General features: G+C 46.4%; 1 protein-coding gene across 23 annotated transcripts in view; it reads right to left on the minus strand.

Annotated features, from left to right (window-relative positions):
- The window catches only part of cacna1aa (calcium channel, voltage-dependent, P/Q type, alpha 1A subunit, a), an 84,095-nt gene that overhangs the window by 36,044 nt on the left and 25,432 nt on the right, over window positions 1-22,619 (minus strand). For 15 of the 23 annotated variants that reach the window (XM_076023963.1, XM_076023961.1, XM_076023959.1 and 12 more), the window contains exons 4-26: window positions 21,709-21,800; window positions 20,600-20,752; window positions 19,685-19,872; window positions 16,908-17,011; window positions 16,540-16,655; window positions 15,550-15,594; window positions 15,315-15,398; window positions 14,660-14,866; window positions 13,810-13,922; window positions 13,586-13,698; window positions 12,539-12,670; window positions 12,140-12,212; window positions 11,735-11,852; window positions 10,953-11,020; window positions 10,671-10,777; window positions 6,797-6,847; window positions 5,759-5,927; window positions 4,852-5,555; window positions 4,207-4,559; window positions 3,627-3,762; window positions 3,233-3,362; window positions 2,736-2,795; window positions 2,442-2,548 (exon numbers count right to left, since the gene is read on the minus strand). In XM_076023963.1, the coding sequence (XP_075880078.1) occupies window positions 2,442-2,548; window positions 2,736-2,795; window positions 3,233-3,362; window positions 3,627-3,762; window positions 4,207-4,559; window positions 4,852-5,555; window positions 5,759-5,927; window positions 6,797-6,847; window positions 10,671-10,777; window positions 10,953-11,020; window positions 11,735-11,852; window positions 12,140-12,212; window positions 12,539-12,670; window positions 13,586-13,698; window positions 13,810-13,922; window positions 14,660-14,866; window positions 15,315-15,398; window positions 15,550-15,594; window positions 16,540-16,655; window positions 16,908-17,011; window positions 19,685-19,872; window positions 20,600-20,752; window positions 21,709-21,800 (3,423 nt within the window). The remainder of the gene's footprint in view (window positions 1-2,441; window positions 2,549-2,735; window positions 2,796-3,232; window positions 3,363-3,626; window positions 3,763-4,206; window positions 4,560-4,851; window positions 5,556-5,758; window positions 5,928-6,796; window positions 6,848-10,670; window positions 10,778-10,952; window positions 11,021-11,734; window positions 11,853-12,139; window positions 12,213-12,538; window positions 12,671-13,585; window positions 13,699-13,809; window positions 13,923-14,659; window positions 14,867-15,314; window positions 15,399-15,549; window positions 15,595-16,539; window positions 16,656-16,907; window positions 17,012-19,684; window positions 19,873-20,599; window positions 20,753-21,708; window positions 21,801-22,619) is intronic. The other 8 variants (XM_076023979.1, XM_076023977.1, XM_076023972.1 and 5 more) reach the window with 3 other exon arrangements.

The raw sequence follows: 22,619 nt of genomic DNA on the forward strand, positions 1-22,619 counted from the left end.
TGTGCACCACATACAGTACATACATCTAGAAGAGGAGGGTCAGTGAGGAAATATGTAAAGGTTATAAAGAAAAAGATGGGGCACCGCTAGAACCCTGGAGCACCCGACTCAAGTTTGCTGGACAGGATTAGCTAACATCTCCATTTTCATGCTGGCCACCTTGTAATTCTTGCCTTATTAATTACTGAAATATTCATTTATTTATTTATTTTTTATCTTCGATCTGCAGCTGTTGCTAATCTTTGAGCTCAGTCACAGAAATATGAAGGGTGGGTTAAAAGAATTTGGAAATTTGGAAATGTAAGATGAGCTAAAACTACGGGCAAAAATATGGCAGTATTATGTTAGATTGTCGGCATAAGAACGCAGATAATGTATTCTGGAAAATATGGGAATTCCAGCAGAAAACTGGTGAAAGCAATAAAAAGGGAGAAAAAAAAATCAACAACCATACTATAAATCATATCGTATTTTTCTTTCATTGCTTTGATCAAACTGATAATGTTCCAAACGAAGAAAATGGAAAAAAATGATTAGACATTAGAAGGAAGGTATATCCTCCTAGTCAGATTTTGCAAAAGACTCATATTTCTGTGCGGCTTCAAACATCTCTGTCTCAACTGTGTGAAGATCTTTTGAGGCCGGAGTGAAAAGGAGGAGGAAATAAGAGCTCCCGAGCGCTGCTATGGATGATAAAAAGAGGTGAGAGAACGGTCAAGATCAAAGCAGGAAGGGGAAAGTGGCTAAAGTCCGGCTGGCCAGAGCAGCTAGCAATTTCAATTCATTCTTCTGCACAGATTTAAATCAGAGTGTAGCGGTAGGGGTGCGGGGGCGGGGGCGGGGGAGGGGGTATACGGTCGATCATGTCAAGGTAGAAACAAAACATCACTAGAAACATGCATGTTGTTTTTTCAGAGGGTGAATCTCGGGGCCACGTCACTTGAACATGACACTAAACTCAACGGAAACGGCGTTAGCTTGTTTGCATTCGATGTCACTTCCCGGTGACACTGTGGCGCAAAAATCAGACAAAGGGCCGGAAGTGATTTTTCTACTGAGGAGGCAGCCTAACACACTCCTAAACAGTCGGCGTTGTGTTGTGTTGTTTATGCTCACTGCGATCGATCTGATCGAGACCCCAACAAGAGGTTTTAATCGTGCGTCCGCTAAAAAAAACAACACTTGGGGGGGAATAAAGGCTCTTTGACCTTCGTTTGCAGCTGGGAGAGGCTGAGAGGCAGCGCATCTGGGTCTAACCGCTTCATCAAAGGGAAACTCGTCAGAGTCCACTCTGCTACGCTGAAGTTTGAGCTCACGCGAGTCTAATTAGGGCAGCTTGTCGTTGCTGCCGTTGCCCCGGTCCTTCAAAAGGCCGTTGAGTCTTCAGAAATATTAATATAATATCACACATAATGTTTTAGCGTCCTTCACAAGCACCAAATGTAGTGCTATATTTAGCTTTGAGAGGACATTTCACAATGCACCTAACATGCCTCACTAGGTGATCTTGATTTGACTTTCTCTAATCTTGTGAATGCACATGTTCAGCTCTTTAGTGTTTCAGTGCATATTGCATAATGTTCTAACGCGGCGATTGACAGCAAAAAACAAATACGAGCGTGCCATACGCGCCTCGCCCGCTAAATGCAGATAAATAAATTGCACCCGAGGTATTTTAAACATGGCTTCCCCGTCACTTTCTGCCCTCCATCCGGATTTCGTCCTTCCAACCACGTGACTGCAAACAAGCTGCGACACATCAGGTTCAAACACGTCGGAGAACATTGACGCTAATTTCACTCTGCTTGATCCTCACGCTCATGCAGATCAAGTAAGACATCAGGTACCTGCTTCGCCTTGGAGACGGGGGCGCCGCGATTTGTGGAAGGCTGCTTGGGTTTTGGCATTTTTTTTATTTTTTTTTACTTTTACCTCTAGAACGCCCTGGGCACTAAAGGGTTACAGGTGCAAAGAGTGGTCCTCACCTCTCACCGTGAGAAGAGGAGGCGATGTGCAGGGGGGGAGGGGGGGGACTTTTCAAAATGTGGGATGGGGGGGGGACTCGAGGGGGGACTCGGGGATGGCCATGTTGAATGAGGAGAAAAGGCGATGGAAAGGGGCCACGCCTTTCCATGACTGGCTACGGCTGGCTGGTCGAGGGATTTGATGGGGAGGAGGAGGAGGGGATGAGAGGAGAGAAGTCAGAGAAATGGCAGCAGGAAGTGGATGAGAGGGTGACTTTGGCTCGGTGTTCGCACATAAGGAGGCCAGGTAGGGGATGGGGGATGGGGGGGGGGGGGGGTTGCCGTACTCCAAGGTGCCAGTGAGGCGGTAAAGAGACAGGGAAGGAAAAATAAAGAAAGAAAGAAATAAGGAGGGCAGCGAGGAGAGGAGGAGAGGAGGAGAGGAGAGGGTGGGGATGATGAGGGAGGGGAACTTACGTGAAGGCGAAGGCCACCAGAGCACCACTAACCACTATAAAGTCAAGGATGTTCCACAAGTCCCGGAAATAAGAGCCCTGGTGTAAAACCAAGCCCAAATCCACCATCTGGAGAGGGGGGGGAGAGAGAGAGAGAGAGAGGGGAGAAGAGGGGGGAAGGGAAGGAGGGACAGTTACGACCTGCGGAAGCCGGTGTGCGAAAGTGGTGAGGCATCACCACATCGTCTGACCGGACCAGCTCAGTCCGGATTCCGGTTTCTCAGCACCGCTGAGTTTCTCTCTCTCCACGGTTTACCTTGATCAGCATCTCAAAGGCGAACACGCCGGTGAAGACGTAGTCAAAGTAACGCAGCACCTGAGCAGAAGGAGAGAGGGGGGAAAAAATGTTACGCCGCGCTGCCCCTAGTGGCCAGAAAAAAACAAACAAGAAAGAGACTGGTATTTACTACGTTACAATCCATCAAATTCATCGCGTGTCACACTGTCTTGCCTTTGTGGCTCGACGTTTGTACAAAATGTCGACCACGGCAAAGAACAGAAACAAGCAGACGACGCTGCGGCGGACTCTCAACAGATTCCGCTTTCCCTTTCTGTCAGAATAATGGAATTACGGAGTATTTCATCAACTGGTTTATGCTTTATGTGATATTCATGTGACATTGCATTTCATCCATTGAAGTATCGCTCCAGATCCACGGGGGTAAAGTGATTTCAGCGATAAGCATCAGAGAAGGGGCAGCGGCCGCCGCGGGAAGACACACTGAGGTTGGCTTGGGGAATGGACTTCCTTACGTTGTTGCGAGGGGATTCGGGCCACACGGGGTCTTCGGCGGCCAGGGCGATGCTGCTCATGGCGATGACCAGCAGGATGCACATCTCAAAGTAACGCAGGGTGCAGATGTAGTGACACGCCCGACGGAACCTGGGGGCACATTGGAGCATTTTTATTTATAAATGCTTATTTTTAATGTTCCATTCACGCAAAAAAAAAAAAAAAAAAAAAATAGCAACCATTTGCAAAAAAGACAAATCCTGACTAAAACACATTTTCCATCACCAATTTTCTTCACTTAATTCCTGCATTTAAATCAATCGGGGTCAACCAAACAGAATTTCCATCAAGGTCGCGACACCATATTTCTGCTGTGCTGTAGGCCGGGTATGTGAAAGCTAGGACTCCACTCACGGGTTGGTGGTGGACAGGATGAACATGGAGCTGAAGGGAGGCATCGGCCTGGGTCCGCCTTCGCCTCCCTTGTCGTCGTCGTCGTCGTCCTTGTCCTCCTTGGCGGGCAGAGGCTCTGTGTTGGCGTTTTTATTGACTGAAGAAAAGCGGGGGATGGAAAGGGGCAATTAGAAATCACCTCTTTTACACTCAGGGATAGATAGCACCACTACTATCTATGTATTTTCCCTTTTAAACAGTGACAAGCCATAGTGCTAGATAAGATAAAGATATACAAGACAGATCTTTAATAAGAACACAATTAGTAGATCTTTGAAAATAAGTTAAAACAGCATCAAAGCCATAAAAAATGTGCATTAAACTCAACAGTGCTGTACTTATCATCCTGTTATTGCAAATGTCATTCTTTTATTTTCACTTTGCCAGCATTTCAATTGCAACTTTGATTATGTCTTGTTTTTGTTGACTCTTTGCGCTTGATTCCGCAAAAGCAAAAGTCAAATATTACAAATAAAAGAAAAATATCAGAACATAAAAAGCAAAAAAAAAAAAAAAAGCCCAGCATCAGCTCTCTGCCGACCTTGCAGTATGGCGTTGGTGGAGGGGAAAATGGGCATGTCCACTGCCATGTAGTCGGGGTGGGGCAGCCGGACCACGCTGTTAGCGCGGTGGTGCGCGATGCTGCCGTAGTTGTCCAGCGTGACCATGCTGCCATGAGTGCCGCTGGTGGCCAGGTGGAGGGCCGAGCCGAAGGCCGGCACGGCCGCCCGGTTGCCGGGCGGATTGGGGTGGAGCTCGCCGCCGGGTGGCGTGGACCCGGAGACCAGCTTGGTGTTCATGAGGTTGTCCATGTCCTCGCTGTACTGGCTGTCCTGCCTGGTCATGGTCTTCTGGATGGGCCGTGTGGTGGACAGGCCGGGGATGCTGCAGTCCCTGTGGGTGGAAGAGGGGGGGGGAAAAAAGTGATTGAAATGTAATTAAATGTAATTAGTTACATTACTTTGCTAAGGTTATTGAAATAGTTACACTACTGTAACAAATGACATTTACAAAGTATCTTCGCAACACTGCTTGTTAAAGTAAATAAAAGCACCACAGGAGGCTAAAACAACATCAACCAGACGCCCGCATGAGGACATACTGACGTTTTCATTTGCCTTTTCATTTCCGTCAAGCGAATAAAAGGGGCAAGTAAAAAATTTGAGTGAGCAAACAGTTGACTCACTTCCTCCTGTGCGGACACGTCCTCTTCCCCTCGCCGTCGGCCTGGTGGTGGCGGCTCCTCCTGGGCCTCCTCTCGCCGCCCTCGCCGCCCCCACCGCCGCCCTCCTGCTCTCCGCCCTCTCCCTCCACCCCTTTGCACCTGTGCCTCCCCGTTTTGGCCGCCGCTCCTCCGCCTCCGCCTCCGCTCTCCTCGCCCTCCTCGGCGCACTTCCTGTGCGAGCGGGACCTCCTGTGCTCCGACTGGCCGGCGCCGCCTCGGCTGCCGCTTCGCGTGTGGTGGTGGCGTCTGGCCGGCCGCTCCTCGTGGCCCGGCCCCGGGATGGCCGTGGCGTCCAGCCGGCCGTGGGAGCCGTGGTGGTGGTGGTGGTGGTGCTCGCTCTTGCGGCTCCGCCTGCTGTCCGTGGACTCGCCCCTCTCCAGCGGGGGGCGCACCTGAGCCGAGCTTCCTCCTCCTCCTGGTCCTCCACCCCCGCCTCCTCCTCCTCCGCCTCCTACTCCACCTCCCACCGCTTGGCCGCCGTGCTCGTGGAGTCGCGTTTGCCTGTGCAGCTCGTCCACCAGGTGGTTCTGGCTGAAGCAAAGGTCCGAGTTGCTGCCGGCCGTCATCTTGTTGGTGTTGTTGTTGCGGTTCTCATGCGGGTCGACCACGAGCGGCCGATCCAGGTGGGTCTTCATGTCCGGGCGGATGTGACGGGAATAGTTCACCTGCACCAGAAGGGACGGAGTGGAGGGGACCAAAAAAACCCAAAGCACATTAAACACAGTGTAGCGTGACGCCAAATTCACATGTTTACACATGAGCAGCAGGTAATTTTGGTGATTTGCGATTAATCTTTTTTGATTTGCCGTCACTTGTGTACACTGATAGCACAAGTCTAAGGGGCCGGTCGTTTTGCCTTGTCCTTTACATTGTTGTGCTCCTCCCTCCCTGTCCTTGCCTTCCAGCGGTCGTCGGGGTCCAGCTCATTGTATAGGGCCTCGCGGCTGGACACCAGCGTCTGCCTGCGGAGCTCCTTGGTGCGCTGCTCCCACACCGACTTGTTGATGCCCTTCGCGTTGTTCTTCTGCTGCTCCTTACTGCGAGAGAGAGAGAGAGGGAGAGAGAGCGAGAGAGAGAGAAAGAGAGAAAGAAAGAAAAAAAAGGCAGAGAGAGGGAAAAGAGGGCGTCAGGTCTGCTTGAAATCTGCTCCTGCTGTTGCAAATGTACACACACAAGAAGCCATGGAAATGATGCAAAAAACACCGAAAATAGAGGTATGTAAAGTAGCTGGGATGTAAAGACACACCAAAGGGGCCACAAACAATCAAGGGGACGTTTGATTGGGCCTGTGGGGCGGAGGAGGGGGCAAGGAAGCCAAACAGGTTCAGGGTGTTTATGCCGAGTACTGGAGTTTTTTTTTTGTTTTTTTTTTCAATTAGAAAAAAATTCATAACAGCCACAATTGTTTTCTTGTTTTCAAGCTTTCATGGGATATTGAATTGTCCTCTGACAGTATTTTACATATAGATTTGAACAAACAGACATGAGAGATAGCGGTGAATCCATCTAAATGGCACGAGAACAGGTGAGAAAATAACAAGAAACCTGATCGTCTCACACCGTGGACAACTTCTTGCCAGTAAATCAGAAAAAGATAAAATAAAGCAATCAAACTTGAACACCAGTTTGTTTCTCCAAATGGCGGGAAGCAGCAGCAGTAAGGCGACAAGCCCTACTGCCACCCCACAAAAAAATGGGAAGTGAGCTATTAAAATAAGCGCAGCGCACTTAATGTTTTTTTTCTTTTTTTTGGCCTGAATTTTTTCTTTTTTTTATTTCAATTTTTGAAAAAAAGTTTGGAACAAAAGTGCGAGGAGAGGATGGTGTTCTAAAGCGAAAGCAAGGGATGGCTGGAAGGTCAATTAACAGAAGGGGTTCAGAAATGAATAAACAAATAAATAAATACCAGTCCAGAAAGGGGTCGGTAGCGTTGTGACACTCACTGTGTACTTTGTTGCTGAGGAGGGAAACAGCTGGTGAGTGAGATGGCACGGAAGAACAGAAAGAGGATTTCATTCCAAAACGGGTCTTTCATTTTATTTTATTTTTTTAATTTACTTTTTCCTTTTTTTTAACGACTCTAAGCAAAGGAAGTGATCTGCCGGGATAAAAAATAAAAATTATAATAATGAAAAAAAAAATAAAATAAAGAGCCAATCCTGAAGAAAATTCTGAAGTGAAAGTCCAAAGATAAAGTTTCATTTTGGAATGCAACCCTTCACACATTCAAAAACACACACACACACACACACACACACACACACACACACACACACACACACACACACACACACACACACACACACACACACACACACCTGTATTTTGTCGCCTCTTTGAATTTAAGGCAATCACATCTATTTTCCACTGCACCCTTTGGGCAATATCACAAATTTCATCCTCTTTGCATCATTCCTGCAGATTATTCCTCTCATCTTTAATATCCTACCTCTAACGCAAAAAAAAAACAAAAATGTAAAAGAATTTTTTTCAACCGTGGTGCTGCTTTTTCTTCTGTCTCACGCTTATTTTTTTTTTTGTCCTTCTGTTCTGGTTATTCAAAATGGTCGACGGACCTCCGTTCAAAACGTGTTCCATTTGCAGCAGATTACAGCGCAGCGTTAGTTAGTTAGTCTTGACATACCGGAGCCCACTAATAAGGCGCGGGTGTTTACCGTGCTTTCAGACTCGCGCCCAGTCATTTTGAAAGCGCTGATTAGTTTTATGCGGCCCCGCGGCTGCTTCTCAAGGGCTTTCTTGGAGCTTTACACGGGAGCTTCCTCCCTGAACCTACCATGGAACATCGTCTTAAGAGATTAGTTCACGCGCCGCCGATGTTCCCGATTTTAAAATGGAAAAACTATCTTGACCGGAATTTGAAAGGGCCTTTCTTTTCTGCACCGCAGAATTCGGGCGGTTTGGATTTACATTGATCAGACATAATCTAAGAAGAAGAAGAAAAAAAAAAAGGAGGAAAAATTTTTCCCCCTAGTAAACCAGTGTTGACTTTGCTCCTTCCCTCTTTGAAGGTCCCATACGATAAATTCACTTCACATCCCTTACATGTGTAACCGGGTGGTAAACCTATTTGGTACTCAGTTATGTTTTATTACGGCGTTTATCGTTCTGCCGGGTGCGAGTCACGGAGTTCGCTGTGTTATTTTTTTCTTCTTTTGTTTTGTTTACACACGAACAAGAAAAAAAGTTTGGTCATGGACGTGCGGAATTGTGTTATGTGTTTGCCGAGTCGTGAGGATTTAAACTAAAGCCAGTACGGCCATCACGAGGTGGGGGGAAACGTTAAATATACAGGTGAGTGTGCGTTAGCCACGTGCATGAAAGCTAAAACGGCTAATCTAGGAAGCTAAGTGTGATTGAATATCACACAATATTAGTGTAGTATTTCAGTTAAAGGGGACTGTGTCGAGTGGATAAAGCATCTCAGCAAGTGATTTTGATTTAGTCAGTGTAAGTTATTTTCTTTTATTTATTGAAATATATTTGTTTCCACATTGTATGATGTGTTTGGATACTGAGTGTCTTTTCTTTGTTTTATCAATCTCAAACCCCTGTCGTATTTTTTGGTTGTACTTTTTTTTTTTCATTTTGTGTATGCTTGTATTACTCTTGATGACGCATTTTTCATTTTGTTCCCTGCCATTAAACCGCCTTAAAGAATGGACGCACACCTGTTCCCTGATTTTTTTATTTTATTTTTTGTACGCTGGTGTATGCAGCTTCCCACGGCTACAAGTGTCACTGGTGGACAGAGAAATGAGAAAAATCTATCCTTTACTTCTTTTTCTCGCTCCACCTCTCAGGAAGTGTTGGCGAGAACTCGCAATTCTGCAATCAGCCCTATATGATGTCACAAACCGCACTGATCTTCCACTGGGGTCACCGTTTAAACGGTGGGGCTGCATTTTAATGTTTTCAAAAGATCTTAAAGGGTTTCGCGGATCATTGTTCGTTTCACTGGAAAAAACAACTTCACAATCACAACTCAAGCTTGGCATTCCTTACCGAGTCTCTCTCACTAAAGCAACCACGCAGACAATGTTCAACTAATTTTACTGACACACTCAAACACAAGACTCAAACACAAAACAGGTGCAGTACATACGGTAATAGACATCTTTGAGTCGGGAAACGATGAACCCGTTGAGCTCTGAAAACTGCTGGGTGAGTCTGTGTGCTCCTCGAGCTGTGTGTGAGTGTGCGAGCGCGCGCGTGTGTGTGTATGCGTGACATTTTGTGGGCAGCGGCCAGGGTTTCCATAGAGGTAAAGGTCAGAGTTGTGTTGCGTTGCGTTGTGTGCGTGGTTCTCTGAGTGGACACCGACTCCCCGTTGAGCCATTTTTAAAGGCACCGAACACGTTGCGGTATTTGTGTGGGCATGTGTGAGTGTGCGTGTGTGTCACTCTCTCTCTTTCTCTCTATGAGTAAGTGTGCGTGAACTTTAGCGGTAGTGGAAGGAAAGACCCCTGTGTCCTCAGAGAAAAGAGATCAAAGACTCTGGCTCTCCTGACCAGAGGAGGCCTGGCCAAGATCAATGCAACCCTGGCTCCTGGCTGTGTTGCGTGTGTGCGTGCGTGTGTGTGTGTGTGTGTGTGTGTGAGGTTGAAGGGGAAGAAGGGCTTTCTCACAGTGTGGATTATTTCATGACGGACAGGGGATCATAAACTGCCATTTAAATCTCAGGTGCAGGTGAGACAACGTGGTGAATTTCCTTTATTTGCTCCATATGGAAGTTGGTGCATCAAATCGAAGCTATGCTAAACACCCAGCGTGAGGGAGGAAACACTGCACACCTTATTGTCCAAGTCATTAACCGGTAGGAATCGGGTACGTAAGTGAGCGCTGAGAAAATATGAAAAACCAAGATTCACGGGAGAAACGCTGCAACCTGATTTCAGGTGAGCCAAATGTAGGAAGCGGACTACAACGCAGGGCATTGTGGGTAGACACAACCTAAAGCCAACAGGCGCTTAGCAAAAGATGCCCTGGGTTGACCAAGCAATGAACGAGGTCTCTTTCTCACTGTTTGTCTTTGTTATCTCCTTCAGAAATTCTCGATGCATTGCCACCAAGGGGTGAGGAGGGGCATAAGTTATTCCAAACCTTACTGATACAGGCCGAAACCAACAAACCATTAATGCTCAGGGTTAGGGTTAGGGTTAGAAAAACAAAACAAATAATATTGCTGTCCATTTGAGACATTTTCAAAGATTTGTGGCATTTTTAAGACTCTTAAGATGAGGGAAAGAAGTGTGTTGACTTTCTGTTCTCTCCTAGCCAGGAGATTGATGTCACTGACGTGGAACACCTCCAACATGTGGTCACGGGATTAAGATAAAGAAATCATGCACCATATCAAATTGGAGAAAATCTGACACACAATTAGGTGGTCGACTTGCAAATGTTATACTTGGCAGCCTTTCTTAATGTTTAGTGAAGATATATTTTACACTGTTAACAATGTAAGTCTGGTTTTTGGGGAAAGGCGTGAGTCGGGTTGGGGTGAGGGTATAGTTCTGTTTTTGTTTTGATGTATATATTGAAACTGTAAACTGTAAATCAAATCAATCAAAAACAACATCTAGCACCTTTCAATGGGAACGTGTCGAGGTAAACGATGATCTGAGATCAGTTGGCTGCGGCAACTCCTCTGTGTCGAAGCAACATCTTATTTTGGGTTTTTATTCTGGACTCTTTTTCTTTTTCATCGAACAAAAATTCTCTTAAGGAGACGTCGAGACGGCGGCGGCGGCGAGACTCACGCTGCAATGGAGAGGTTGGCAGCAGACAACGGGCTGACTTCAGCCACCTCCTTGGCTTTCTGCAGGGCGATCTTCTGGCTGGCGGCCTCCTCTTCCTCCTGCTCGTCCTGCGGGGCGGGGCGGGGCGGGGGAGGGGAAGGAAAGGAAAAAGCCAGAGACGCACAGGGATGAGTCGGCTCCGGGGAAAACGGAAGGAATCCATCCAGACGAGGCGATTCACAAAAAGGAAAAAAAGAAAAAAAGATAAAAGGCACGACAGAGATTTTAAGCAAATGGAGATACCTTGGTCAGTTCCTGTGCGTTGGCCAAATTGTCCACGGCGATGGCCAAGAACACATTGAGCAGAGTGTCTGAACGCCGGGTTAAAGGAAATCCTGCAATTTAAAGGCTTATTTATTTGCAAGTGTGTGTACAGCGTGCACAGACTGCGAAACTGGCGTGCCACGCCGGAATTCTTGGCCCAGTGATTTAGCAGAATGGACGCGGCCGTTGCCAACACCATAACAAACAAAAAAAAAAAACATTGATCGCCATAAAGGTCGAGCTATAATTACCGCCGCTCGGCCATCACGCTAATTAAAGCATGGCAGGTATTCAGGCCCAAATCAGGAACTCAAACTTTAAGTTTTAAAGGTTGCATGTTTGGCATGCGGCCATTCAATTTATTGCTTTTTCACAATGTGTGCTTGCAACCCAGAAGTGAGAAAAAGTCCATTCTTGACTTTTCTTTCTTTTTTTTTTTTGCTTGCTCCATCTTGAAGAAAATGTGAAATCAGAACCCTTGTGATGTCACAGAGGGCAGCAGTAGCTCTACCATGTTGGTGATAAGATCCTCAGACAAGTGCGAGACTATCTTGATATTATTGTTATTTATTTTGCAAAAAAGCTCATAACAAAGATCACTGTATTCTGGAGATTTAGAAATAAATTGTGAGTTAGCGTAGAAATTAGACACGGGATGCAGCTTCAGCGGATTCCAGGATGGCAAATAAAGATCTGACTAATTGGGAAGTGTGTGAGTGTGTGTGTGTGTGTGTAAACGTGTTTTCACTGTGAGAGGATACAGTTGCCGAAGAGTGTAAGCACGATGAAGAAGACAGAGAAGGCCATGCCCTTGTTGACTCCTCCCTGAGATTTGATGCCATCATACATCACCATGTTCCAGTCCTCACCGGTCAGGATCTAGCACAAGCACAAGCACAAGCACAAGCACACACACACACACACACACGTGCGGTCAGACAAAGCCATAGTCGCTCATGTACGCAGGAAGAGGCGTGATGAATTACGCTCTCGACTGAGGACTTAAAAGAATTCAAAAGCAGGATTCCGTGCGTGTTATGTCACTTCCTCCTGTGCAAATCCCCCTTAGTCCGTTAATCGTTAAAGTCATAATCCAGCCCCTCATCTTCTCCCACCATTTTGCCCAGCCCCTCCCTCTACCCTCCCCTCTGTCTCCCCCTCCTCACCTGGAACACGGTCATTATTGCTGCGGGGAAGGTATCAAAGTTGGTCGGAGGAGTGCCATTTTCGAAATTAAACCTAGCAGGGGGAAGGGGGGGGGGTGTGAGAGAGCGAGAGAGAGAGGCGGGGGGGTGGAGGAGAGAGAAGTGAGATTGCAGAAGAGAGAGAGAGAGAGAGGGTGGAAAACACGCAGACAAGCACCTTTTTGAAGTAGTACTCAGAAAAAAAATGACTAAGCCAATCTGGCAGTGAGCAGAAACCAATCTCTTATTAGAAAATTAAATTAGGATTATTAAGAAGGAGGAGGAGAGGCAGGGGCAGGGAGGGAAAGGGAGAGAGGAAGGGAGAGAGGCCAAGAGAGAAAAAAAAATCGGGGAAAAAAAGAAAAAGAAAGCAGCACTGACTGTCCCCCGAAGAGCTGCATGCCCAGCAGGGCAAAGACAACTATGAAGAGGAAGAGCAGGAACAGCAAGCTGATGATGGACTTCATTGAGTTGAGGAGAGACACGACCAGGTTTCGGAGAGACGCCCAGTACCTGACGGGAACACACGCACATGTTAGACGCAGCACAGAGGACGCATCGGTCGCATTCAAGACGTCAAAGAGCTCTCGTCCAGGCATCTTGCTGAGCTCCGACAGAAAGCATTTTCTTTTTTCTTTTTTTATTTAAGGATTTCACAGCCAATCAGAGCAGCTCTTCTAGTTGGGGGGCAAAAACACTCTTATTGTGTAAGATTTGGAATCAAACACCGTAAAAGAAATTGACAAAGCATCCTTAGCATTTTTTAATATGCTAATACAATCAAAGAGCTTCCGAGGTGGTTGTCGTTTTTTTATTTTTTATTTTTTATTTTTTACCAGAGTCGAGCAGTGAGCAAACGGGGAGAAAATCCATCCAGCACAGACTTGCTATGTCACTTCCTGTGTCCAAAAGATGAGCGAGAGAGGAAGGAGGAGGAGGAGGAGGAGGAGGAGAAGAAACCGAGGACGCGGCTGCTAGCCGAGGGGGCCGCTAAAGAGATGCAGCCGTTCTATTAAAATCAGACGGCAGTTTTGCATGACAGCAACAACACTGAAGGCTTTTCTGAGCGCGCCCGCCCGCTCGCTCGCTCGCTTCACTCCCAGCTGGCTCTGGCAGGAGGTTAAACGCCGCAGCGCCGTGACTCACCACTTGACACATCACTTGCTCCGGGAGGAAGTGCTGAGCTGCTGCTCCATAATGTAACTGGCCGTGGAAATGTTTGATTGGTCTACTTCATGAGTGAAATGAAAGTTTGTCCAATGACCTCGCAAATTTTGGGTTTGCTTGTTTGCTGTTCTTCTTCTTTTTTTTTTCTTTTAAACAAAAAAATGCTTTCTGTGGGCTTTGTGGCAGATGCTTAGCCGAGGCGACTCTTCCGTCTGGCGCGCAACTGAGAAAACGCCAGAAGCCGTGATGCGCAGGACTCACTTGGTGACTTTGAAGATCCTCAATAACCTGAGAGCTCGCAAAACACTGATGCCAAACGACGTGCCTGGCTGGATGCTGGAGTACATCACTTCGAATATACTGCCACAAATCACCTGACACGGGGAGACAGGCACGCTTGTACACACCGGCTTGAGCAAAACAAAATGCTGCACACAAAACGGCTGGAGATCATTGCGCTCCGTGGTGTCGGTCCAGTGACTCACAATGCAGTCGAAGCAGTTGAAGGAGGAGTTGAGGTAGGCCTGCCGGCCCAGGCCGTACATCTTTACGCACATCTCCGTCAAGAATATCCCCAGAAAGACAAATTCAGCAAAATCTAAAGGGGGAGGAAGAAGAATTCCAGGGGAATGACATTAAGCTTCAAGTGGAATGAGACATCTGTTACTACAGCACAAATATTTAAAGTGCGGCTCCACCCACACATCCCTGTCTGTACTAATCAGCTGTGTTTGATGGTGAAATCTGAGTTTGGGCGTGCGGTTGGAATCTTCAAAATTTGAGAATGAAGAAAGAAGTTTCTATTTTTATCTACCAGTTGTTTTAGGGACTAAAGCATGAAAAATACATAAACATGAAGACATTGAAATTTCAGCCAGGTTCCGCATCAACCTTGTGACAAACCGCCACCCAGGTAGGAATGAAACAAAACGGAACGAAGGACACAATGACCTACAAATTTCAATAGCTCTCTTGTAAGCAGCTCAGACAGATGTGGAGCTTTGCAACTGCAGCAAAAAACAAACAAACTGCGAGTCGCAAAAGGAGTTTACCGTCCCCCGCTGCATGCAGTGCTCCCACTCAGCTCGCTGTGCAGGTGTGAAAAATAAGGACGAAGCCTTTGCCTGACGAATAAGAACGTTCATTCATGCCGTTCATTCAAGTCGGAGCCAAATCAGCAGTGGGGTTGAGGAACCCAGCAAAATGAGGACGTTCAGTGTGAGGAAAAGAGAGGGATCATCCAAAAATCTGTCATGCTATATGTATAAAAAGAAATTGCAGTCATGGCAACAAAGAAATACCCTGCACAAAGCCGACCGGTTCCCTCGAACTTACTTAGAAAATCCGAGAGCGGCTCGGGCTGGTCGTAGTGCACGACGGCCACACACAGCGTGTTGAGGCCCACCAAGCACAGCACGGTCCAATAGAAGGCCTGCGACTTGACGATGTGCCGGATGAAGAAGCGCAGCCGGCGCTCCCGCCTCTTGAAGGTGGATCCTTCCAGCTTGGAGCTCTTCAAGCTCGCCCGGGCGAATGGCGACCCTGGAAGGTTGAGCGAGGCACGGCGACTAGCGTTAGCTAGAATTGTAATATTTTCATTTAAAAAAAAAAAAACGGCAACAACTCCTGACAACCTCGCTTATCATGATGATAAAACACATCTGTTGTCGCCAGTCTGACCTACAGATCATTTAGTTTACCTGCAAAGGTGGATGTGGCTGCCAGAGGACGGACTATGAGACGGGGTTAATTCATTAAAGTTAACAGGGCAGGTAATTGAACAGAAAGACTGAGGGATAATTGGTGACCGAGAACGTAACAAATAACTGAGGGGAGAAGTGCCGAGTAGCCAAGGACAGCGGTAGGAAGGAAGAGGCGGGTCAGGTAATGCTGATAGGCAGGATAAGATGGAATCTTCATGTTCCCGTGCCTTGCAATCTTGTGTGTGTGTGTGTGTGTGTGTGTGTGCAGGAGGAAGTGTGTATCTTACCCACTGCCATGTCTCCCTCCCCTTCCTCCGGATTCAGTAGCTCAGCTTTGCTCTTATGGTTCTTAGTGGCTCTCCTGCGGGAGCCTGTAAGAATTAAAAATAAAAATAATAATTGAAAAAAAAAAAAAAACAGTGACAAAATTGATTTGTTTCGTGTCACCGATGTTTGTATTTTTGACATTTTATTTATGTATTGTCTGTGTGTGTGTGTGTTTAGGGGCAGCGAATCGAATACCGTCGTAGTCGTTCTCATTGTCGTCATCCGCCAAGATGACCTCTTCTGCGGAAGCACAGGGACAGAGAGAGAGAGCAGATGTAACACATAGGTGTAAAAAAAAACAAACTGCCTGTCTCTGCTTTACCGGCTGCCGCTTGTCATTTTAAATGAGACAAAAAAAATAATGACAAAAAGAAAACTGTGGTGGCGTTCGCCCTGTGCCCTCGAGCCTTCCCGTTCCGATCACACAGATTGCCTTTCCATGAAGATCAAAGGTGCGTCCTTTCCACCCGGCCCTGCTCTCCGCTCCTCCCCATTATCAGATCATCTGTTCCTCTCATCCTCCCCACATCTTTACAGCCCCTCGCTGCGGCCGGCCGGCGTCTGTCAGATTTGTTCATTAAAGCGGGGCACCGCGACCAGCTTCGCTCGTGCCGTACATCTCTCTCCAGTGAGTGAGCTGGATTTGAGAGTGGACCAGCAAAAAAAAAAAATTGCAGCGGATCACACTAAATTTCTAGTTTTTAACTTGACGAGCAGTTACAAGTTAGAGTTGAATTATTTAGGAAAAGACGGTCCAATTGTTTGCTTTTCACACATAACCATATCAAAAATTTTAATTTTAATTTTTACAGGTCGGCAGGTGCAGGTTCAGTAAAACTAATGCCGTCATGTCTAAAAATAAACCTTCAGTGGTTCAAACTGTTGTTTCTTCTGCTTGGATCTGGGATCTGCCGGCTTACAGTGGAAGAGAAAAACATACTAAATAAACATAATTATACTTCATTAACAAAGGAGGGCGGGGGAGGCATCAGTCTGCAGCCGTACTGTGCAGTGCAAGAAAGACGCAAGTTCGAGCCCGACGTTGTCTACAAGGCGCTTTCCTACCATTAGGTGCTGCTAAATCCTCCGCGGTGGGCCTTTAATTTCAATTGGAATGCGTGTCTGCTGTAAGTTTGTCGGTCACACGCCGGTTTGTGTGTTGAAAAATGAAACACAAAAACATACCAGCTTTGCAAATCCACTCCAAGTAACCATTGAGCTCTCGTTCGATCTGCTGCTGTCTTCTGAGCTTCAGGAACTCTCTCCTGTTCTCCACACGCTCTCTCTCTTTGGCAAACTCGCTGCAGACACACACACACACACACACACACACACACACACACACACACACACACACACACACACACACACACACACACACACACACACACACACACACAGAGGCAGGTGTACCATTTAACATGCAATTAACGCCATTCTGCGTCCACTTCTTTAATTAAATCAGGTCGTAAAATGGGAATAAATGTCCTATAATAAATCTTCACAGTTTTTGAGAGGGAGGGAAAAAAAAAATTCCAATTCGGGACACTTACCCTGACAACACACCCAGCACCAGGTTGAGCATGAAGAAGGAGCCGATGATGATAAGGGGGATGAAGTACATCCAGTTCCATGCACTCCCTGAGGCGTCGTTGCTCTGCAAATGCACACAAACGCAACGCACATCAGACCGACTAATCAATGTTTTCCTTATCGCCTCCCGACTCAATATATTTCCAGTCGCAGTGACCGGCAGCGTCGCTAGATTAACAGCTTTACTGGGAGGTCTGCCACCGCCCATAACAACTGAGGCACACAAACAACAAACCTAATGGAAAAGACAGTCATCTGGTAAAGAGCTCAATCTGAAGGATATATGTACGGAAGAGGATTAGGGCCATGAGAAGAGAAAAAAATATTACAGGAAGGAGATTTTTTTTTTAGGTTTTCATTTCATTCATTCAATTTTAAGTTGAAATTTTGTGAAAAAAGTCGACGTAAAAAAGACGAGATTTCGTGAATTAAATCAACGTAAAAAAGAAAAAAAAGACGAAATCTCGTGAATAAAGTCAACGTTAAAAAAAAAAAAAATTCGTGAAAAAAGTAGAAATTTAATGAATAAGGTCGACACAAATAAAGTAAAAATTTCGAGATTAATGATATGGATGGTGGATTAACCCAGTTACCCACAGTTAAAAGTAAACTGCCAAAAGCAGGTGTATCACAAGGTTCACCCACAATAATCAGGAAACCAAAGAAAATGGAAGCACTGCACTAGACTTGTGCACAGAACAGACTTTATTGTCTATATTCAACTTTGATATTTAACTTCTCATTGACATTAATTGCCAAATTTTGATTTTATTCACAAAATTTCGTCTTTTTTACGTCAACTTTATTCTTGAAATGGAAACTTGAAAAAAAATTCTATCTTAATTTTATTTCTCTTCTTGTGGCCCTCATCCTGTTCCGTATACAGTATATGAAATCCTTGTTTTGCACAAATGTGCTTTCCAACAGGATGCGGTGCAACCCAGCACGCTGCAATGACGGAACATAATCTAAAATAGGACAGCGGAAGGAATATTCCCTTGAAAAAAAACATTATTTAAAAAAAAAAAAAAGAATTGTGTTGCTCTTTGCAGGATCCCATACTATGAAATTGGATGTGTTAAACCCTAAAATGGGCTTTATACACATTTCTGGATGTGTAGCAGGAAAACTAAGATCTGAAGCACTCGTGGATGACACGCGATGATAAACAGCACGCTACTCTGTCCCATACAACAGTGACCCCCTATTTCAGGAGACCCCCATTGTTTCCATTCGAAGGAAGGCAGCGCCAGCTCCGGCACCGGCCACCGATTTTTACTCCAAAGTGCCGCCGCTGGAAGTATAAACAACAGCAGGGCCGACACGATTTTGCTTTAAGTCATCTCAATAAGTAAATGCATAGCTGCCACTCTCTCTTAGTTGCGCAGCGCAGAATAAATAATGTATGGCCGAAGCCTCCGTCTCTCCCTCGCCGTCTCTACCTTCCTGCTGCCGTCCAGACTCTCGCGCCACTTCCTTCATCCAGCTCCCACCGCCCCTTGTTATCGTCCTCCCTCCCCTGTACTGGAGCCCCTTCCTCCTCCTCCTCTTCCTCCCTCCCCCTCCTCCTCCTCTCACCATCAGCCTTGTTTGCTTTGGCTGCTTGTGCTCTTTCTGTACATCATCTTGTCCTATTTACCTTTCCTCCCCGCTCCCTTCCCTTCCTTCCTTCCCCGCACCGGACTCCTCCTCCCTGCTCCTCCATCTTGCCCTCCCACCACCCCTCCCCCACCTCCCGACAGCGAGCCCTCTCTTTTTCTCGCCCACCGTCCCCGCTTGCCTCCATCTTCCCTCCCGCCGCCACCCCTCCCCCTCCCCCCGTCACATCTAAGCCGCCACTGCCGCCGTGCACCCGGTGTACCGCAGACCCTTTTTTCTACCATTAAACTTTTATCGCTCCCCCTCCCCGGCAGCTGCAAGAATAACTTGGGCTGAACAGGCCCTTTTAAATATAGAGCAGCGCCGGGAAGGAGGGGGACGCAGGGAAGGAGAGGCGCTGAGAGGGAAGGAAGGAAGGAAGGAAGGAAAGAAGGAAGGAAAGGAGAGAGAAGGTAGGGCGGGGGGGCAGCGCAAGGAAGAGAAGAAAGAGCCATCCAGCTCTGACCTGCAAGCTGCAGCCACGGACTTAAGTTTCAATCAAATTAAAAAAAAAAATCTATATTTTGGTTACAATATATTTTGCTTAAGAAGGCTGAGATGCAATTAAAAAAAAGTTGTAATCAAGTTAAGGTAAAATGCCGCTTCGGCAAAATGAACCATTCATTCCAGAACACGAAAACTTTCCTCTGAACTCGTCCCCCATATGGAAAAGGCCTCTAAATATATTCCATTTATCTCGTGGCATCCATCTGATAAAGAGCCCACACCAAGTGTTTGTGAGGCCGAGGCTAAACCTGGATTGGAGAATCACATGCATCACGTTTGTTTCATTTGTTTTTTTCTTTTCTTAAGGGGTTGTTTAAAGACGACCAGCAGCTTCTTAATGTTCTCACGTCTGAAAGATTTTTTAATTTAGACTATTGCAATTTTAAAAAGCAACTAAAAGCATTTTCTGCTGGACATTATACATATCTACAATAATTAAGCATCTTTTTTTGTCTCTAACCAGGACCACTAAAGTACAACTATACCATAAACACTTACTTCTTCCTTCACAATATTTTATTCCCTGGTTTAAAACAAGTGTTTTTGGTTTTCTTTATTTTCAGTGTTTGCGGAGTGTTTTAGCCATGCGTACCCAGTAGAGCAGTTCAGTCCAGCCCTCCATGGTGATACACTGGAAGACAGTGAGGATGGCGAACAGGATGTTGTCAAACTGGGTGATGCCATAGTTCGGCCCCAGCCAGTAGCCCTTGCACGTGCTGTCTTCCGGACATATCCTCGACGGAGGTAGTATCCCACATGGAACCTCTTCTCGGATATCACCTGAACGTGGATCCAAAAAAGATGGCAAGTGTTTAAAAAAACAAAGGTGGAGGGGCATCAACGAGAATGTGAAAAGTCTGGGTCTAAAGGAACATCATTTAGCTTGTGGGATTTTGCCAACATTATATTTATGAATTTTGTCCCTTCTTTAGATCTTTCAGTTTCCATACAGACCTCCAATGGTCAGACAATGAATTGTCTCTATTAGCAAATGTAGCTCTCTGTTCACAGACTCCTAAAATCACTCAGTATTATCCTCCAGCTGAAACGGATGCGTCGTCTGAACTTTGACACATCAAGTCGGTGGCAAAATCAAGGGGGTCTGAGAGGGCGGAGTCAACACTTCAGCTGGGGGTGTTGTCACTAATCAGGTGGGTTGGTTAAGTGTGCCCCCAAGGTGGTTATGGGTCATTGAACATTAGAGTTTAGAGACATTAACTTGTAGATTCCAATGCCATTTTTGGCATCACAAAGAGCTGCTTGCCATAAATACGCTTTAAGCACAGATTCCCCAAGAGGTCGAGCAAGTTGGAGAAGAAAAGGAGTTTAGAAGACAGCAAGTGAAGACATTTGCAACAAATGACACCTGACGGAATCCAGAATAATACAACCTAATGCTAGAAACTTGAATTTCCTAAACCAAACCGCCTTGCTTGGGATGTAGAAATAAACGAGATCATAAATAAAGATCGTATTTACGAGAAGAAAAAGACACAAATGGCTTTACCTGTGTGATTGTCAAAGCAGGTTGTGTGGAATTTGCCCATGTAGAACTCCAGGCCGATGATGGCAAACATGAGGATGGCAAAGAAAAGGAGGAGGCCAATTTGCAGCAGGGGAATCATGGCCTTCATGATGGACTTGAGCACCACCTGTAAGCCTGCAGATTGGACACAGAGGTGACGGTTCTGGTCGAATGCAAAGTGCCATGAAAAAGGGGCAGTTCGCCCAAATCCTGAGACCTTTACTGCTCACCCGCAGTGTCGCCGCTAACCTAGGCGACTGTTTGGGGAGAGAATTGAACTCAATGACAAGACAGCAGAAGCCCGAATGGCTAATGTATGACAAGTGTAACCCCCAGGTTCAGGGGGACCACGTCCAAAGCCCAATTTGTTTCAAAATTGTGTCATTAGCAGCATCTATGTAGCCTTGCGTCACGTTAGCGTGTGAGCCAACACCAGAACTGAACACTGCTGCTGGAAACGACAGTGAGTATTTTAGTCAGAAACTAGATTGAGATTTGAGATGAATTTGACTTCCACGCCTTCTGGAAACGTAAGACGTCGCTGCATTAATTCCAGAAATTCTGTGAAACTCCGGAACTGTAGTGTGGATCTGAGAAGTCACCAGAGCAGCATTCAGCTGCGACGAATGAAGAAGCAAATATTGTGGTCCGTTGGTGAACTATTCCATCGTAATGAAGTTTCCAGTGTCCGGCGTAACATACTGCTTTAAATGTATATAAAACATGGGTATATAAGCTTTGCAGAGAGCTGAGTGACCCTGGATGAGTAAGCCTTGGTCCGCCTGTTCAGCCCTGTAGTGGCTTCCAAGCTATTTATAAAACTGCAGTGGTGCTGAACAGGACTGCCACTATAACTTTTTTAAAACAGGAGCAGCGAGTGCAAAAAAGAAAGCCTTTTTTTTTTTGTCCCGTCTTTCCCTTGCCGGAACACTTTGGGTTCATTATGCAGACGGACACGAAAAGTTTGAAAAATCTGATCCTCGACTCAAGCTGTCAGTTAGGGATGAGGGCAGTGGGGGAAAAAAAAAAAAAAAAAAGATTGTGCATTTTTGGAATTTTCATCTGTGACTGCGTTGCAGGTTTGGACTTACTGGGAATACCGGACACCAGTTTGAGGGGCCTCAACACTCGGACGGCTCGGAGGGTCCGCAAGTCGAAGTCGGAGCCCACCGTGGAGAGGATGCTGAGGAGGAGGAGAGAGAGTGCGCACAGGGCGATCAATATTTAGGCTAGTCACGCTTGTCACCGCCAAGTCACGACATGACCTGATTTCCTCCCGTTTTCTGCAAAAACTCACACAAACACACACACACACAAACACACACACACACACACACACACACACACACACACACACACACACACACACACACACACACACACAGACACCTGCCGGGTCATTAAAGGAAATCGCGTGACAACAACAAATGTCGAGCTGATCAATGGAGCAAAGTAGGACGACGAAGAAGAAGCACACCAGGGTTGGGGATAAAAAAAAAAAAAAAAAAAAAACAGAAAAAGGGATGGGCTGAAGTGGCGGAGGTAGAGAGGGGGTGATAGAGAGAGAGAGAGAGAGAGAGAGAGAGAAGGTTCGAGGCACAGGGTGGGGAGGGCAGAGGAAGAGAGAGGGGAGTCAGAACTGGCAGATGGCGAGAAGCAGAGCTGCTGACTCGCTCCTTTCTGCCCAGTTCTTTTAGTATTAGTATTATTATTATTTCGGGTGGGGTTTTTTTTCGTTTTTTTTTTTTTTGCAAAATTTGTTTTGTCTTCAAGCCATTCGCCAGACTGCGGACCCCGACGTGCGCGCGCGCGGCAGTTTGTATCAGCGCTCGCCATCTAAATAAAGACTTGCGAAGCGTGCGTGCGCCGCAGAGGGTTAAGATGTTCCCTCCTGCTGCCAGACTTCCAGTCAGTCCCTTTTGTCTGACGCACACGGTGAATCATCCGCCTTCCCACTTCTCTCTCTCTCGCCCGCCCTCCCTCCCTCTCTCTCTCTCGCCCT

The sequence above is a fragment of the Nelusetta ayraudi genome, unplaced genomic scaffold (genome assembly GCF_046127955.1).
Source record: "Nelusetta ayraudi isolate G7.1 ecotype Tasmania unplaced genomic scaffold, CSIRO-AGI_Nayr_v1 ptg000016l, whole genome shotgun sequence".
Lineage (NCBI taxonomy): Eukaryota > Metazoa > Chordata > Actinopteri > Tetraodontiformes > Monacanthidae > Nelusetta > Nelusetta ayraudi.